The 17,821-nt window shown below is 40.2% G+C and overlaps 2 protein-coding genes across 2 annotated transcripts in view; one reads left to right on the top strand and one right to left on the bottom strand.

Annotated features, from left to right (window-relative positions):
- The window catches only part of ywhaba (tyrosine 3-monooxygenase/tryptophan 5-monooxygenase activation protein, beta polypeptide a), a 25,362-nt gene extending 22,796 nt beyond the window's left edge, over positions 1-2,566 (top strand). Inside the window, exon 7 of the mRNA XM_080890367.1 lies at positions 1,856-2,566. Coding sequence (XP_080746493.1) covers positions 1,856-1,912 — 57 coding nt within the window. The 3' untranslated portion in view covers positions 1,913-2,566. The remainder of the gene's footprint in view (positions 1-1,855) is intronic.
- tomm34 (translocase of outer mitochondrial membrane 34) overlaps positions 1,997-17,821 on the bottom strand; it is a 23,911-nt gene continuing 8,086 nt past the window's right edge. The window contains exon 8 of the mRNA XM_080890365.1: positions 1,997-16,426. Coding sequence (XP_080746491.1) covers positions 16,325-16,426 — 102 coding nt within the window. The 3' untranslated portion in view covers positions 1,997-16,324. The remainder of the gene's footprint in view (positions 16,427-17,821) is intronic.

Here is a 17,821-nt window from a genome sequence, read left to right as displayed (position 1 = left end):
AATATTTATCTGTTGCTGTTAAGCGCTGCGTTCACAGCATGACTATTATGTCATTTGTTCTCCGTCGTCTTGTTTTGCTGGCAGTTGGCAACCCACTTAGGCTACGTTCACACTGGAGGCGAAAGCGCATCAAATCAGATTTTTTTTTTTTTTTTTTTTTTGACCCTATGCGACCCATATCCGATCATGCTATGACAGTGTGAACGGCACAAATCCGATATTTTCAAATCCGATTTGGGTCACTTTCGTATGTGGTACTGAATCCGATACATATCCGATGTTTTAGAAAGAGACTGCTGTTTGAATGGTCAAGTTGCATTAAATCCGTCTTTTACATCACTGACACAAGACAGACGCTAATTATCAGCGCTGGAGAAGACATCACGAACGCTTCCTGGCCATCCAGTGTAGATGTCAGTGAAACTGTTGGGAAGACAACGTGAACATTTTATTTGTACTGTATAATCTGCAGATTCTGACAGAAATCTGCAACTATCCTTTGAAGCACCGCTCCTCTCTTAAACAGCAATAAGGATCATTATTAGGTTATTTACATTATTATGTAAATAACAAAATAACTTAAGCAAAAATTGGGAAACGTGAAGTCCGAAGTCTTTATATTAAGGGCCATCAGTCAAACAATACTGTTTGCTCTGGGTCTAAACAGAGCGCGTTGTGTGTTACATCTTCTTTCGCGCATGCGGGCTGCTTTGAGCGTTCACACTGGAGGACGTTTGCTGTCGCATTTTATTTGTAGTGTGAACGAGCAGACAAAAAAAATCGGATTTGATCAAAAAATCGGAATTGAGCATCAAGACCTGCAGTGTGAACGTATCCTTAGCAGATCGTTGTACTGCCCTCTAGAGGAAGAATGTAATTGTTCTGCCCGTTACTCACGCTGATCGCTTAGAGTACTAATCAGGTGGAACCAAATAATCTTCCACAGCACACCTCATCATTTTCAAGTGGTTGGGAAACACTGCCTCAGATGATCCGATAACGGGTATCCACTCTCTTCGACATCAGTACAGATCTCCAAGAGAACCACTCTGAGTGTTTATAGCAGCCTGGCGCCTGAGCTTTTTCTTTATAGGGATTACTCTTACATACCAAACCTCGTTATTTGAAACGCTGGCCATGTTTAATTAGAAGATTCACCATTTATATTTATCACAAAGGGAAAACCACCTCAAAGGTCACCCTTTAAGTTTGGGAGTGGCTCTTTCATTATCAATTGGTCATCAACTCGTTGCAGCTGGTGTTAGTGCATTTTTAAGCACCTCAAGTGTACTTGAATGAGCCCTAATACTGTGGTTCTTTCAAGAAGCTACAATTAAGTGTAATAATAGAACAATTCTTGGCAGCCACAAAACTCAGAAGTAAATGTTTTTGCCTTCAGTAAAGAATGCTGTTCTTTATGACTCTGTTTTTGCCCTTGAACTGTTATTATCATGAGGGGAGCTTGACACAGGGATTTCTAAAACCGTAATAATGACAAAAAGATTGCACTGAATAGATTCCTGCTCCTGAGCTGCACCGAATCAGGACTTGTACGTTTCCCCCTTGCAGATCTGTGTATTTATATGTAGCAGCTATTCTGCTGCAGTATATTCACTCCTGGTTGTTGAAAAGCTTTCTGGGAAGTGGAGTTGGAGTGAACTGGACTGGAGGAGAAATGGTGAAAATAAAAGCAGATGAAGATGGACTACCAAAAATATCTCGACAGCATCACGAAACACTTGTTAGAGATGCTCACGCTGAGTGTTTGAAGATGCTCAAACCTTCCTTTGTACCTCGCAGTCTGGAAGACGACACTGAAAGATGTCTCTCTCTCTCTTTCTCTCTCTCTCTGCAGCTGTGGACATCGGAAAACCAGGGAGATGAGGGTGAGGCCGGCGATGGAGAGAACTAGAGCGCACTTCACTGTTAACCCATCCCCACACTCTTCTTCCTCTTCCTCCTCCTCCTTTTATCTCTCTTCCTCTTTCTTCTCTACTTCCTCCTCTTCGTACACATAAACGACCCGTTCATTCCCTCGTCCCACTTTTTCAGTCCCAGCCTCCCGACTTCCCTTCTGTATAACCAACAGCATGAATAGTACCTGCCCTTCAGACAAATATTAAAAACAGATATGAGAGGAGGACCCCCCCCCAGAAAACTACTCTTTCACCCCCACCATTTAATCCATCCCTGTCACCCTCCCTCGATCACGGCACTCCATTGCAGGCCAGCAACTAAAAACCACTGGCCAGTCTAGTCTTATAGCACGCGGGGAGGGTTTTTATCCAGAACCACCAAATAAATTAACGTCTCCTAGAGTCGACATTCGCCTCTTATCTTTCTTTCTTCATTCCACTCTTCCCCTCACTTCCTCCTTCCTAACATCTCAGTCCCTTCCCTCCTGACCCCCACTCCTCTCTCTAGCGAGTTAATGCATTTATATAGTTGTCCATTCCTTCTGTTTTGGCTTTTCTTAGTGTACTGGCAAAAAATGGCTGGTTTTATTCCACTTTAAACAAAAACAAACAAACAAAGGTTATTAAACTGTCCATTTATTTTCAACAAACACTGTGATTGCTTAGTTTTTCCTCCACCTTGCCACCAAGAGCCCTTGTTTGATGGCAAAATCGATATTGAGCTGGGATGGGGGGGGGCGGGAGTGGCGGGTTGGGGGGAGGGAGTGGGAGTGGGTTGTGTGTGTGTTTCGGGCAGCAGTGCAATTCTGCTGAGGTTTATACAGAAGGGTCCTCCTTACAAGGCTGTATTGTGACACTGACGAGTCTAAAGAGGGGGAAAAAACCCCAAATCAAAAGCGCCTCACCTGCCGCATAATCAAACACTCACCTGCTTTTGTTTCTCTATTTAACAATCCCTGCACTGGGCTTCAAAGAAAAATGATTTGGATAATGATTAAAAGCAAAAGCACATACATTCCACCTTCACGTTTGACTCAATTTAGGATATTTTCCACCGCAAAATGGGACGACCCCAACCCACCCTCCACCTGCTCCTGAAATCCACCTCCTGTCGGGTGCTGTTGAACATCGAGTACTACTGTCCCCCCCCCTCGGTTATAAACATGTTCATTTATCTTTGCAAATGCTTGTTTTTTTTCTTTGTCTTTTTAATTACTTTTGTGTGTTTGTATAACAAATCAAACTAATCTTTGTGGTTTTTGGAGACTGTAAAATTGTAAAACATTTTTAGAGCTTAACTGTAAATCTGTCTTTTGGAAAACAGAACGGTTTTGTGGATCTTGTTCGTTGAACACATGCTTGCAGAGAACTTTTGAAGCCGTTGCAGTCAGCTGCTCTTTCACGCTTGGGCTTTTTTTTTTCCTCTGCTTTCACCCAGTCACTTTTTTGTTTAGTTTTTTTGGTACTTATCCCCTCACACCATCCCCGTCCCAGACCCCTCGCTTCCCTCTGCGCCCTCCTCACTGCTTGCACGGGCAAGTTCAGACAAGTTCTAAGTTTCCACTTGCTGCTGAATAGTGTGATCAACCAGCAAGAATGCACGCTTTCATTTATCGCAGTACAAATCTGCTGCCGCAGAAATTGTGCACTCTGTGGACCGACACTTAAACTCACTGCTTCCTCATTTCTTACCTGATCGTTCCAGGTGAGCTGCAGAGGAAAAAAATATCAGTAAGATGGACCTAAAAATACAAATCGGACTTGATTGTGAAATTCTGCTAACAACATGCAAAAATATTTGGCCTTTTTAAGCTCGAAACTAAAATGAGACTTGTTAGAGATGTAAACAAAGGAAGCATTGTTTTTAAATGTCACCTGTGGTGCAGTTAGAGTCCACAACAGGTGCACGTGTGGGAGGGAGAACACGTAGTTCGGACCAGTTTTGCTAAGCATGCGTATATATGCCGAGGCAATCTAAAGATCTGTCCACTGCATCAAAAGGAGGCAACGCTCAATCAGCAACTTACGGTACATTTTCTAGCTCATTTTCCAATCTCACTCCTGGTTTTCTTTTCTGGCAAACGTTTCCTCCCAGTTTTTGCAGTCCAATATCAATATACTGTTCGCGCTCTGAAGCAAGGCAAACCCCCACAATTGACCCCCGTTTTTAGACTGAGATGTGATGAAATATAGGCGGACGTCAGCTAACCAGAAATCCTGTTTTTGTTTTGTTGGTAGCGCTGCCCCCCCGCCCCCCGCGCTCAGTGTCACAATAACCTTGTCATCAACCATCTCGACATTCCACTCTGTAGGTGTAGAGAAGTCATACGTCTCAATGTTTTTGTTTTACTTTACTTTGCTGGGGACACATGTTTTCATGCACTGATGTTTAAAAGGTTGGAAAAGCAGGAAAAAAAAACAACCCAGTTCCTCCCTCCTGCCGCTCTTTTTCTCGTTAGCTGAACAAAAAGGCAGTTATTCTACGCTTTTTAAGGAAAAAAATGATCCCATGCAGTAGTGAATGTGGCACCGAGCCTGTCTGTATATCTGGTATCTGAAATCATTTTGTTTTTACTGACCAGTATTCTGCTTAAAATAAAAAAAAAAAGGAAAAAAAAAAAATAACCCAAAAAATAACAACAACAAAAAAAGTTTGCTTCTGTGACGGTTTTATTGCTTAGCAGCGCACGTGGTTGTGAAAATTTAGAGTTAGCTTCAGGACACCTATAAAAATGAGAAAATGACAAAAAAAGAAGAAAAAAAAAAAAACACCCTTCGATACCCCCCCACCCCACACCCCTCCCTGGTTATTGACGTAATAATAGATTTGTGTATGTCTTTTAAAAAAAAAAAATTCCAACTCTAGTTTCACCTTACATGTTATAAACAGGACAAAATGTAAAAGACGATTTAAAGTGAAATAAAGGTTTTATCAGTTCGAATCGGCCCTCTTCTGTTTATTATCACCAATGGCCACATGGTTTTGTTTGTTTTGGGGGTTTTTTTGTTTGTGGAGTTTTCTGATTAAAGATGAACGCCGTCCAAGATGTCACATCTGGGAGTTAGTGACAGCCAAAGTCAGAAACGAGTTTTAAAGCACAGTTGAGGCAAAAATGCAAATATTCAGCAGTACAGCAGGAGCTCGCTGTATTCTTCTGCTTTTAGAACGGTCGTTTGTAAAATAAGGAAGCATCAGATGTTTGCTGTCTTTATGAGGTCCGAGTAACAATAGTTGGAACTTCTGCCTCTGATGTTTTTTCTCTTCCCTCTACCTTCAGCCATAAAGGTTTTTCTTTGGTGTGTTTAGATATCAACGGATTTGCATTTTATCAGAAAGAAACGTCAGCTCAACGTGGCTTTGATTAAATTGTGGACATTAAGCATCACACCTTTACAAACTCTTATCGAGTATCCAGATCCAGAGACTCAATCCATGCATGGCTTGAAGGGAATTTTCATCAGCATCAGACTTTTTATATTCAATTTATATTATTTCTCGTGTAGTGGTTCACTTCCTTTATAATTTTGCTTTGTATACATGCAGAACATAATATGACGTAACAAAACTCCACTTCTGTGCATCCCTTACAGTCATCTGAATGATTACCACAGCCTGATGTAGCCACTGTGTTGAACTGGGCATTTTGAAGCCTCAGTGTTGGGATTTTGGAACCAGAAGTCGCCATGTTTAGTTTATTTCAAGGCTATTTAGCAAGGTGCATCGTTACCCTGTGAAGGTAGAATGTGAAGACACAAGTCAGCTTTTTTTGGCTAAAAAACAGACTCGTAAAACACTAGAATTTCACTCGGAGACTGAAGCACAAGGTGAGTCATAATTTTAGTCAGATAACCAATTAAAAATGCTCCAGAGGTCTCCGACAGCTCACACGAATAGGTTACATTTGGTTCTATGAAAATGATGAAGGGGAGGCCTCTCAGATACTGATGACTTACAGCTGTCTGTGTCAGGACACTTGTAAGGAAAAGTAGCCCCACCCCTAACCCCAATATCCAGGTGCATGAGTTATTGAAAACATTGATGACTGGGGCTGTACTTTCCATGGAAACCAGAATCACTTTGTACCAGCTGGCAAACATCTTTTTTTTTTTCCCCCCATGTGTGTGACGTGTGTGTGTGTGTGTGTGTGTGTGTGTGTGTGTGTGTGTGTGTGTGTTTGAGATAAGCGGATGGATGTTGTTGTTTTTTTTTAAATCTGCTCTTCACTGAATATTTATGGTAACCTCTGAACACTGAGTTGTAGGGATTTAATCAATGAGAATGGGGGGGAAAAACCTTACCAGATTAAATTGCCAAATCTCGTGATTAAGATGTTGTTCTTCTATGTATCATTCACTCAGGCCTATTATGACATCTTGCATGTCTGCACGACACACTGTATAGCCTCTTTTACATCAGAACCATGATCCTTCAACTTAACTTTCACTTTGTGAAGTGGAGGAGCTCGGAGGGAGCTGGGTGGGGCAGGAGAGAAGTGAAGATGTCTGTCCAGAAAAGACTTCCAGGGAGTAATCTAAGGATGTTTTCACATATGTACTATTTAGCAGTGGCGTGTCCAGCGGGGTGGCCTGGGGGGGCACAGGCCACCCCCCCCAACCAGACTGGCCACCCCAGGTGCCACCCCAAAGGCAAAACAATAAAATTCAATCAAATATCAAATGTACGATTATGTTTTCACGGTGAAGCTCAGATATCCGAGTGTAAGTGAATGCAGCATTGGCTTCTGCGCTATGTGCATCAAGTTAGCAAAGGTAGGAGAGCCAAGCATGAAAGACGGCACTGCACGAAACAATTTTTCGGTGAAAGAAAATGAGGACAGAATAAATGTCCCGGTAAGTAATATTAAGTTTGTTGAGTTTAGTAAACTTCGGTGAAATTAGAATCCCAAGGAAAAAATTACACTTAAAGAATTATTGCAGCCGTCGAATATTTCAGACAGTATGCTACTGAGGGCAGCTAACATAAGAGTTATGAGTTATAAGATATAATCTAAGTCGTAACATTGCTGTATGGAGCTGCAGATTTGGTTGCAGGTTAACATAGCTGGACTGGCCATCGGGCATACCGGTGACTTATTTTTTATTTTTTTTTTGGTAATGGCATGAACAATGAGAGGTGGTGGATTGGCCAGATGCAGGTCGATGTGTAAAAATAACTCAGTTGTTTGGTGGTGTCTATGGCGGGGCTTCCACAGAGGCCAGCAGGTGGATGAGGGAAGGGGAGGCAGGAGGAGAGCCCCGAGGCGGCCACCAGTCCGAGTGTCAGGTGAACTGAACTTCAGGTAAGAAGTTATGACCTGCAGTCTATCTGGGTCAGATATAAACCAAGTTTAGGTGGAGTTTATTTTTGTTGTGCTGACTTTTTACTGTCAGTTACAATAACTCGTACTGCGTTCTAGCCAGCTTGACGGAGTTTTTATACAGCTGGGTGGGTGCTATGATGTTACTGATAGTGAACTTCTCTCATTCTCCCCCCTCCCTCTCCTGTTGCTACTTCAATCATGAAACTGATCAATGATCAGCTGATCGGCTTTTTTCTCTTGTTTATTTATCGCCCACTTTGCGCCAGAAAGGAAACCAGCAGATGTCGCGCTAAACAACAGCAGCACGTTTAAGCTTGATCAGCTGTTGTTAGAATTTATTTAATATTAATTTCTAGTATCAGCTGATGTTTGCTGGAGCCACAGCTGTAAACCTGCTGGTCATGATGTCGGTTTGGTTATGTGGTGAGAGGGAAACATGAAGATGAAACCAGGAGATGTCCTTACTGGATCATCAGAGCTGAACAGATGATGGAGAAACAGGTTTACCTTTTAGGTGACATGGATGAGTTGAAGGGAAGTTATGAACTGTTTCTGAGAGACAAATAACACCAGGATCCTTTTTTTATGTAGCTGACAGCTGGTAACTGTGCAGGGGCGGGTCTAGGAAAGTTTTGCCAGGGGGGCCAGGTAGGGCATTAACAGGCAAAAGGGGGGCACAAAGAAATACCTTTCTTTCTTATTCTCATTTAAAATGTCTAGCTTTTATTAAATAATTATCTAAATCTTACAATCAAAGTTTTTATCTGATGTAAAATGTATAGAAATCATACATATACCAACAAGACGGTGTACATATGGAAAAGATATATATAAATTTTATAAAGTTTGTATCTGTCTTGTGTGAAACTTGTATGAAAAGCATACAAGAGTAAAAACAGATATAAGATCCCTTGAAAGATTATATAATGAATCTTGTATGTTTTGGATACTAAAACAACATATGAAAGTAATAAGAAAGTGGCCACTTTCATGAGTAAATCATGTAAGTTTTTACTATTTCTTTTCCATATGGGACTGTCACAACAGCATTTGTTTTCATTCAAAGGCTTTATGGCTTTAATACCTGGTGGGCCGGTCTGTAGTCAAAATGCCCGATTTTCTGTCCCAGTCCAGCCCTGCAGGTTAATACTGGCAGTGTCACCATGCCAGCTGACTGTATTTCATCATCAGCCAGTGTTGTTCTTGATCAATATTACCAAAGTTTACCATAAGGCAGCATAGAAAGTATTTACTTGCTTTCAGGTTTCATTCAAATGTTAGTCTTTTCAGTTGTTTCCCCACTTTTTTCCTGTTTCAAAATCACCAGTTTGTGAGAAGATTATCTTCTTTTTTTTAACAGGCAGATAAAGTTTTACATTGGCATTGGCTAATTTGTCAATTGTTTGTTACAAATGTTCGTATTTTAATATTCAAAAATGTTTTTCCCAAAACATATGTGCACTATATGTCAGTAAAAATACTATGCAAATATTGCTGTCCTTGAATACTGAGTAAACACTGACAAAGCACTGATTGTATCTCTTGTACTTTATCAACACAGTATCTAAAAACTTTGCACCATAGTGGTTAAAATCTCATTCGAATAAGAGTTAAAAGCGCATTCGGTTATTAGGTTTATAGGGTTATTGAATTATGGTTAACGGTTGGTAGGTGTTACACCCCGGCCTAGGCAACCGGGGTGCAACGCAGGAAAATAAAAATAAGGCAAAAACACACGAGAAAAAACTAATACGGGCTTCCACAAAAATAATCCCAAAACGACATTTAAAGCAAGATACGACATTTATTTACATCACCAAACACAAGGCGCCAAACTATTTACAACGGGGGGGAGATCGCGACCATGACATACAGAAACACAGGGCTTAAATACATAGAAGGAGCAATTAGGGAATGGACCACAGGAGGGAAACACAGCTGGGGCAACTCAGAACTGACGAGACAGGGAAACGTAAACTGAAAAGACTAAGATAACACAGACTTTCAAAGTAAAACAGGAAACACATAACAGTCACGCCAAAAAGAACACACTGACAACACCGAAACGTAACAGTAGGTCTGTGAAGGTTCTCAGTCATCCAGGTCATCGTAGTCAAAGGAGCTTGCAAGCTCCTTTGATTAACGGTTGGTAGAATTTTTTAAACTTTATCTGCCAATTACATCTGCCACCCTTCTCCAAATCTGTGCCCCTACCTGGCCCCCCCAACAAAAATTTTCTAGACACGCCACTGCTATTTAGGTGCTTATAATTGATCTCTGCTTGGTTTTTGCTGTGGGATTAGTTAATTTGTGCAAATGCCATCACAATATCTGGGTCAACCGCTCGGACTACAGAGCTACATCTCCAGAGAGTTTATTCTATGGTGAGAACATGATTCAAGCTCAATCTGACCTGACTACCAGGTGTACACTGCAATCTTCCTGTAGGCTGGTATGCTTTGCATTCTGCAGCAGAGTAAACAAACTATAGCAACTATCCTGGTGCATTTAGTTTGCTGGAAATGGTCTCCAAATAAATATAAATCTTAAAGGAAAATGTTCTTGTTACCACCCTTTGTCATGTGTTTACATTGTTATATAAGATGAATGTTCTCACGTGGTTTGGATGAGGCCACCCTTGGAGTTTCGTTTAAGAAAAAAAAAAAAAAAAGCTACAAGTTTGCAGATCCATCAGCTGATTCAGATCGAATGAGCAATGGGTGTTAAAAGACCTTGATCAAACAAACCTGCCTCTCCCTGAACCTGGATCTGCAGGTTTCTTCTGGTTAAAATTTAGTTTTTCCTTCCCACTGTTGCCAAGTGCTTGCTCAACAGTGGTTGATTGAAGGTGCCTTGAAGGAGCTGCTGTCATGATTTGGCGCTATGTAAATAAAACTACTGAATTGAATAGATGTACAATGTTGGTACAGGATCAACATTTCACCTGGCCAGTCACGTCTAAGCGTTCAGGTAGCATTACCCAAGAAGCTATTAAGAACTTTCACTAGGAAACTAACATGACTAGCCTAAATTTGGCTAACAAGAAAACGATGATACAATTTTTTTTTTTATTTTTTTTTTGTATAAATTAATAAAGAAAACATCTGAAATGCTTACCAGAAGAGTTTTATATAAACAAAGGGGTTTTTCCCCTCCACATTCCAAGATATGACCGTTGATCCTGGACCAACATTATGAGGATGATGGAGCCTCAACACCAACACGGGGATATCAAATAGACCAGTATAGACTACATAAAGCACATGACATCACTTTGAAATGTTTATAAATTTCACATCGGTCTCACTGTTTGAAATGTATTCTAAAACTTTTTGAATTGGAAAAGACTGCAAACGTAGCACCTCCACTTTATACACTGAAACAGCCATCTATCTGGAAAACTTTACTATTGTTATAGTTGCCATATAAGTGGGTTTGCAGTTATAGTAAAGGAATAAACAACCATCACTTTTAAAAAGGTTTGACTTGAGTGTGAAATTACATCAGTGGAAAAAGTTTAAATGTTTGAACCAATGGGAAGGGGGGAGAGGGTTTGCTTCAGGCAGCTGGTTTCCAAGAAAAATGGAGAGCCAACAGAATCTAAAGGCACCTCTGCTACAAACAACTATTTAAAGCCGGAGGAATTTTACCCTCCAGTATCCCCTGAAGTGAATATTACTGTGATGGAGGACCACGCTGGTCCCAAGTCACGTCAGTTTGAGGCATTTGCTTCAGCCCCAGTAACGCCCAGAGCCACTGCTCTAAGAGCTGATGAAATCTGCAACCGTTTCCAAGCCGTCTGAGGGGAAATAATCTACTCCTCCAGTGCTCACACAGCATCAAAGTACAAAACAATGCACCAAATATGAGAGTTACCTAAAATATCCTGTGAAAGACGGACAGGATGGCGATGGAGTGGTTAGAACTGGTTTGAACCCCTGCTGGGGCCTTTCTCTGTGGAGTTGCATGTGTGGTTTTCCTCCAGGTACTCCGATTTCATCCTGCAGCCCAAGGACATCTATGCTAGGCTAGGTTCACTGATGATCCTAAACGGATTCATCACAGATGTGAAGAAGATAAAGTGATATGTGAACTTGTGACTCTGAAATATCTGACTATATGAACATGACGCAGGTTCAGATACACTTGTATTTAATTTTAACATGTTTTTATATATGTTTTTTCAGGACTGACTATGGCAGCAGTGATCTTTTGAAATGCAGATTTAGCTAAAAATGTCAATATTAAGTAGAGGATGGATCAGCGGGTGTGCAGCTCAGAGTCTGCACTACCTCTAAACACCCCCTGAATATATCGGGCTCTGGCTGCTCGAGTCTTTCGTATTTTTATCTGTTTGAGCTCGTTTTTGCTCTCCGAGTGTTGAATCCACTTTGATGTGCTGTCTTTCTGAATATTTTATTGTGCGCACACTCAGCGGGGTGAGAGATTGAGTGGTGTGAATGTAGATGATAGTTAACTGCTACTTGAGCATTGTACATCTATTAATTAAGGGCTATGCAGGATTTCTGGATCTTTCTTTGTGTACAGGAGATATTAGACCATTAGTTTTGTGCCCAGAACTATGTAATTTGGTAAAACTGAAACTGAATTACTGAAGTTAGTTAGTCAAGCTGAGCATAATGAGACACATTAGGAGGTAAAGAGGTGTTAAAGGTTACGTCAGGCCTGATGAAGAACGGTTTTGTCTGTGAACCTTATTTTTTTTATTGACTGCATTGCAAAATGCCAACCTGTTTTTCTTTTTGTTTTTTTTATCTGTAGTTCACAGGAAACACTATTAGATTTGACAGATACTTTCTTTTTCTTTTAGAAAACTAGTTGAGAGGAAAGACAAGCTGCTGTAGTTCTTTGTAAGTGCTTTACAGTTAAGTGAAGTTGTTGGCTTCTCTCCTGCCTGACTGAACTGGACCGGATCTGGGGAAGGAGTCATGTCTGAGTGTGCTGCCAACAAAAACAGCACTTATCTCAATTTCTTGGTTGCACTTTCGATTTGAAGCTGACTTGTGTGTACAGATGAGGAGGAAAACCTCCAAACATAACAAATGGAATTCGATGTTTTCATTTGACTATAAAATATGCTAATCTTTATGTAAAAAAAATAAATAAATAAAAAAAGCTATGCTGATGATTTCTGACAATATTTTCACGGACCGGCCTTTAAGTTGTTGCAGATAAATAATTTATGCATAACACACGGGAAAAGACCCAGGGAAACAGCGTTAACGATAAAAACGATTAAAAAAAATAACGATAAAAACTGGTAAACACCCTGAAAACTATACATTTCACACTCGAGCCTCAACTCTCGCGGCCCGGTATCAAACGACTCAGGGACCGGCCCGGGGGTTGGGGACCGCTGAATTTAATGACTCTGAAAGTGGTATGGTTGTTGGTGCCAGACAGCCTGGTGTGAATACTTCAGAAGGTTCTGATCTTCCCAGAGTTTCCCACATAAAGAAGAGAAAGTATCCAGTGCATCATGGGAAGCCTCTCAGCAGTCTAGGCCTATTATAGCATAACTAAGGGATGGTTCAGGATAAGCTGATCCAGCCTGTAACTATTGGAATCAGTTTTTTAAATAAAGGGAAGTTTTAAGACTAATCTTAAAAGCAGAGCGAGTGTCTGTCTTCTGAATTCAAACTGGGAGCTGGTTCCACAAAAGAGGTGCCTTAAAGCTTTATGCGCTGTCTCCCATTTTGCGTCTGAAAGCTCTAGGAACCACATGTAAGCCACCAGTCTGAGAGCGAAGTGTTTGGTCAGGATAATATGGTACTATGAGGTCTTTAAGATGGGATGGGGCCTTATTATTCAAGATTTTGTAGGCAAGAAAGATTTTAAGTTTAATAATTTGTGTCATATTGAAAAAAGATTGCACAAAGCCATCCAGATTTTAAAAAAATTATTTCTTCTTGCTGTTTATGTTACATAGACACAAGCAAATCCATGTGTAGTTGTGTATAAATCAATGAGACGATCAAATCCTACAGTAAGTATGACGCTGTATGCAGCACCTGGTCAGCTTAGCAAATTGGGGGAAACTGTAAACCTGTGTCACTTGTGTCATTTGTCTTTTTTAGAAGCAGCAACACCAACACATATACAAAATAAGGTATCTTAGCACTTAAAGGGGTAAGCTAATAACTACCAAGCTAGTAGGGGTGTAGTTAGTTTGTCTTACTTTCATCTGATGCTCTGCCAAGTGATCAAGTGCTGTCATATTTTATTTTAAAGACTAAAAGAAGGTAGAGCATGCTCAATCTTTTTTTCCCCTCAAATTTATTTGCAGTTAAAACAGAAGCAAGTGACAAAACTAAAATAACAAACTGCAAAAACAACAGTGAGATAAAACAAAGGATCAAGCATAGATGTGCTTCAAAGTTTCCCTGAATGAATAACTTGATATACATGTGGAGGTGCTGTCACTGAAACAAAAAACATGATTTTAGCTTCAGCAGATGAAAGATGGACACAGGCACTTTAGTCAGGATGGAGATGCTAAGCTACAGCAAGTTAATAAGAAATTTTACTCTATCTACAATGAAATAGAAAGTTCACAGAATGAGGCAATACTTTGTACATAAGGACCCGTGTGAGGACACTACTACTTGGTTCACATACTGCATATGTCAAGAGAAGGGGAACAAGTCGACGTTCCGAAGCTAAAGTACCAAGCCAACCTCTCTCACTTGGGACAGAGAGAAATGAAATGAAGCAAAGTAGTAAGAATGTGGTGTCCAATAGGTGACAGAGATAATATATGCAGATAACCAGAGAAGGACTCCGCTCTTAGTTATAATTTGAACCATAAACAGACTGCACAAGTCTTACAACCTGGAAATGAGTTGGTATGTTTTATTTCCACTTCACTTGCCTTAAAGTCAGTGCATTTTTTGTTTGTTTTTTTAAATGTATTATCTTATTTATTCTTTTTTAGATGTTCAAAAAAGGTCTGCGGTTAACAGATTTTCATACTTTGTTCAGTTAAGCTTTTCTTGAGTCGTCACCATCGAAGCCTTCATGGTTTCAAAAATCCAGTAAGACTCGTCCATCAAACAGCCCGTTCAACAAGTCTTTCATTGGCTTGTAAAAAATGTGCAAGGAGGTGACGGCCACCTGAGAATTTCTACGCTCTCACATGCCCCATAACAGCCTAGTGGTGTGACGTTAAAGTTAGAAGCAACCTTGGTGAGGTTTGTTTATAGCAAGCGAGTCAAACATGGGTCCAACACACCCATTACATGTCAGGTGACAGTTCGATCAATAACAACTACATTTTTATCAATAAAACGTACTGCTGAGATACCAGCATGGATCAAAAGCAGTGAACTAAAATACTATCGTTAAAACTGATGGCTCATTAAAACAGTGGAACATTTACAGACTTCACATCTTTAGCAGGTCAGCTAATGTAATTTATCAGTGGCTCTCGACCACTGCAGGTCAAATTGCGCCATATGTGGCCCTTTAACTACAATGAGTTGAACACCCTTGGTTTGTGTCCTAACATTAACATTTTACAGCTCGCAACTGCTTATTCTTAAAGCACAAACATATCATGAATTTTTAAAGATCATCATTCTGTACAAAACGTACAGGTATTACAAAATTTTACTCCCCACTGAGCCTACTTCCTGGGAAAGTCTGAATCACGTTTTGGCTGAAGGAACCGGGGCAGTACGAACTTCTGGGCTGGCCTACAAAAACAAAAAGGCAATTCTTTTGTTGACATCAAAATCTGCAGCATCACTACACCTTCCTACATCGGAGTAATTAAGAAGAAATGCCAAAGAAACGTTTTCCTTTATTCCAGGAAATTAAATCCAAAGCATACATACTGTAGTGATATGCTGCAAAAGGCTTGCTACTTGAACTCTCACACAAACAGCTCTGCAGGCATATGACTGCCTCACAAGTTAACTAGATCAGACTCTACTGAGGAAATCTATGCAAGCTATCCTATATGGCATGGACATTATAAATATCAAAGGACCTAGAAACAGAAACATGTACTCCAAACATGGGATAAATAAGTACACTACCTGAGAGTAAAAACATCTGAATTGGCTGTTACCTTGAAACTTAACGTCTATGATCACCAGTGTTTACAGAAGCTTTGTGATTTAACTCTAAAGTGGGCTTCTCAACAGCAACTGATTTCTAAGGAAAAACTCTTTCAGTTTCTGTCAAAACTTTTGGGATTCATCAAACTTTAAGATAATATTTTATCCATGGTTACCTAAAAGACCTCAGCCTGCTAATATGAAGGCATTTTTTTGCCTTCCTCATGCCATTTATGGCCATGTAGTGGTACCATGACACTCAAGCTCCGATAGTAAGCGCCAACCCTACCCACAGAGCCACCCTCTTTGCTATTCCTGTAGTCTCTCAGATTTCTATGTCATGTCTGATTCAACTTGGCTTATTTTTTGGAGAATTCAGCTGCATCTCAGATTTTGCATCAGCAAAGTAAACTTGTTGACTGACCTGTTTCACAGGGTTTGAATATGATCATAGTTTTTTGTCTTGGAAAAGTCCTTAGGTGCATACCCTTGAGGTAAATTTATTTGTCAAAACATACATTAACATCAAATTTAAGTTCTGGCACCCAGCAGGAGCGTCACGTTAGCTGACTGCCTGCTCAAGTTTTACAAATGACGATGGTAAACGTTTATTCTCAGAACCAGGTTGAGGTGTGTGAGTAAAATAAATAACCATAAATACTGGATGATTGGAAACTGACAAGCTAAAAGTGGTAAAAGAAATATTTCCAAGGCTGCTTCATTCCTATTCCAACATCATTTCTAAGTATCCAGAGCTGATGTGGTTTTCTACAAGCACCTTGAGACCAACTTCATGTCTGTTCAAGTGAGAGTAAACACATCAAACAGGAATTCAGTGAAGGAGTTTTGGGAAACACGGGCCTGGTCTTGGACTCACAGACAGTAGAATCATGTCACTGTTCTGCTATTTTCCACCAACTGATTCTTATAAAAAAAGATGACTTTGGCTTCTTGCACTCAGAGCAGTGACACATCCTTACTGCTGCCTCTAGTCCCTGACCTGTCCTCATTTCTTCTTCTGCACTTCCTGCAGGAGCTTCAAGGCGGCCGAGTTCTTTGGTTCCACTTTCAGCAGAGTGTTCAGATCGTCCACGCAGGCTCTGACGTCCTGCAGGGGAGAAGGCAAAAAGTTTCAGAGATTAAAAATGAAACAATGCTGACAAGGTCAGAGAAACTGAAAGTAAAAACACCTCAGTAGAACAGAGTCAGTGACCAATATCTGCATAAAAACAATCAACACAGTTCAGAACAATGCAATTTAATCCACAGTTGACGTATGTGCTTTCTCACAAGGTGAACTTGAACATTTTTAAAAACAAACCAGCTTGGAACTAACAAGTAAATAATAATGTCTCTTGCCCGCTGCCTTATAGTTTGCATATATTTTGCTATTTAGTTTTAAATTTTCATTCATCTGAGAAAACAACTCAATCAGTTTACTTTGAGAAGATCCCCTTGCCATTATTTTGATAGGACCTGAGCATCAACTGAACTTTCTGTTTCATGTTTCCCTGTGAACAGTCTGATCAGATTGCTGTTGTTGTGGCAGTCTCGACTGTCATCCTGTGACGGGTCAGGGTCTGATTCCACCACGTTGGACTGCATCAGGCAACAGTAGTCCTTGTTCTGTTCTGGACATCTATTTGGAAGTCTTGAGGCTCACAGACCAGATTCAGAGCAGAACAAGGACGACTGCCTTTGGGTTCAGTCAAAGACAGTAGAGGATGAGGAAGAAGTTGATAACTATCCCATTACTTTTTGTCACAAAGCATATGTGCTTTATTATTTATTTATATATTCACAAATTCAATCTATTTCTATGGGAAACACTAAACATGGGTAAACAAGTGACACTAATCACATAATGAAGGCTCTCTTGTGTTTAAATACACCTCTGTTTAGCTACCATTTAATATTAAAACGGGATTACAGTCACACTTATGACTGTAAGTGTGACTGTAATCCCACATGACAAAATAAATGTTCAAACTGATTTTTTTCTAAATTCCATCTCAAAGTAGATCAAGATACAAAACGTCACCCAGCAAAAAAACTAGTCATTTCCTTTAGTACTTTGTGACAAGGAAAAAAAATGCCCTCCAAAACGATGAAAAAACGAGTTCCTCTCTGCACAACCAGCTGAATGATTTAAAGCCCACAACTAAGACAGGAACAGCTGGTACTAGGTGGTTAGCATTGACTGAGCTTTAAAAAAAAAAAAAAAAAAGAGTGAACGAGTGACTAGTGCCCTAGTCTGGGTAACCGGTAGACAATGCCTTCTTGTTTCTTCTCTATCTGAAATAACTACTATTTTTATTCACGTCTTTAGGTGACCTGATCTTGAACCCAGCTGAGATAGTGCTAGCTATGATCAATGATGTAGTATTGAGATTCACAATCACAGGAAAAGAAGAACATGAATAAAGAAAATACATGATAAATCTTTGTTTATTTTGCACCCCCGCCCCCTCTTTTTGTTTTCTTGCGCTGGCAGGTTATCTGT

Source organism: Rhamphochromis sp. 'chilingali' (genome assembly GCF_963969265.1).
Source record: "Rhamphochromis sp. 'chilingali' genome assembly, chromosome: 9".
NCBI classification, from domain to species: domain Eukaryota; kingdom Metazoa; phylum Chordata; class Actinopteri; order Cichliformes; family Cichlidae; genus Rhamphochromis; species Rhamphochromis sp. 'chilingali'.
Note: the sequence above shows the minus strand (reverse complement) of the source record. Positions and strands in the feature narration are given on the sequence as shown.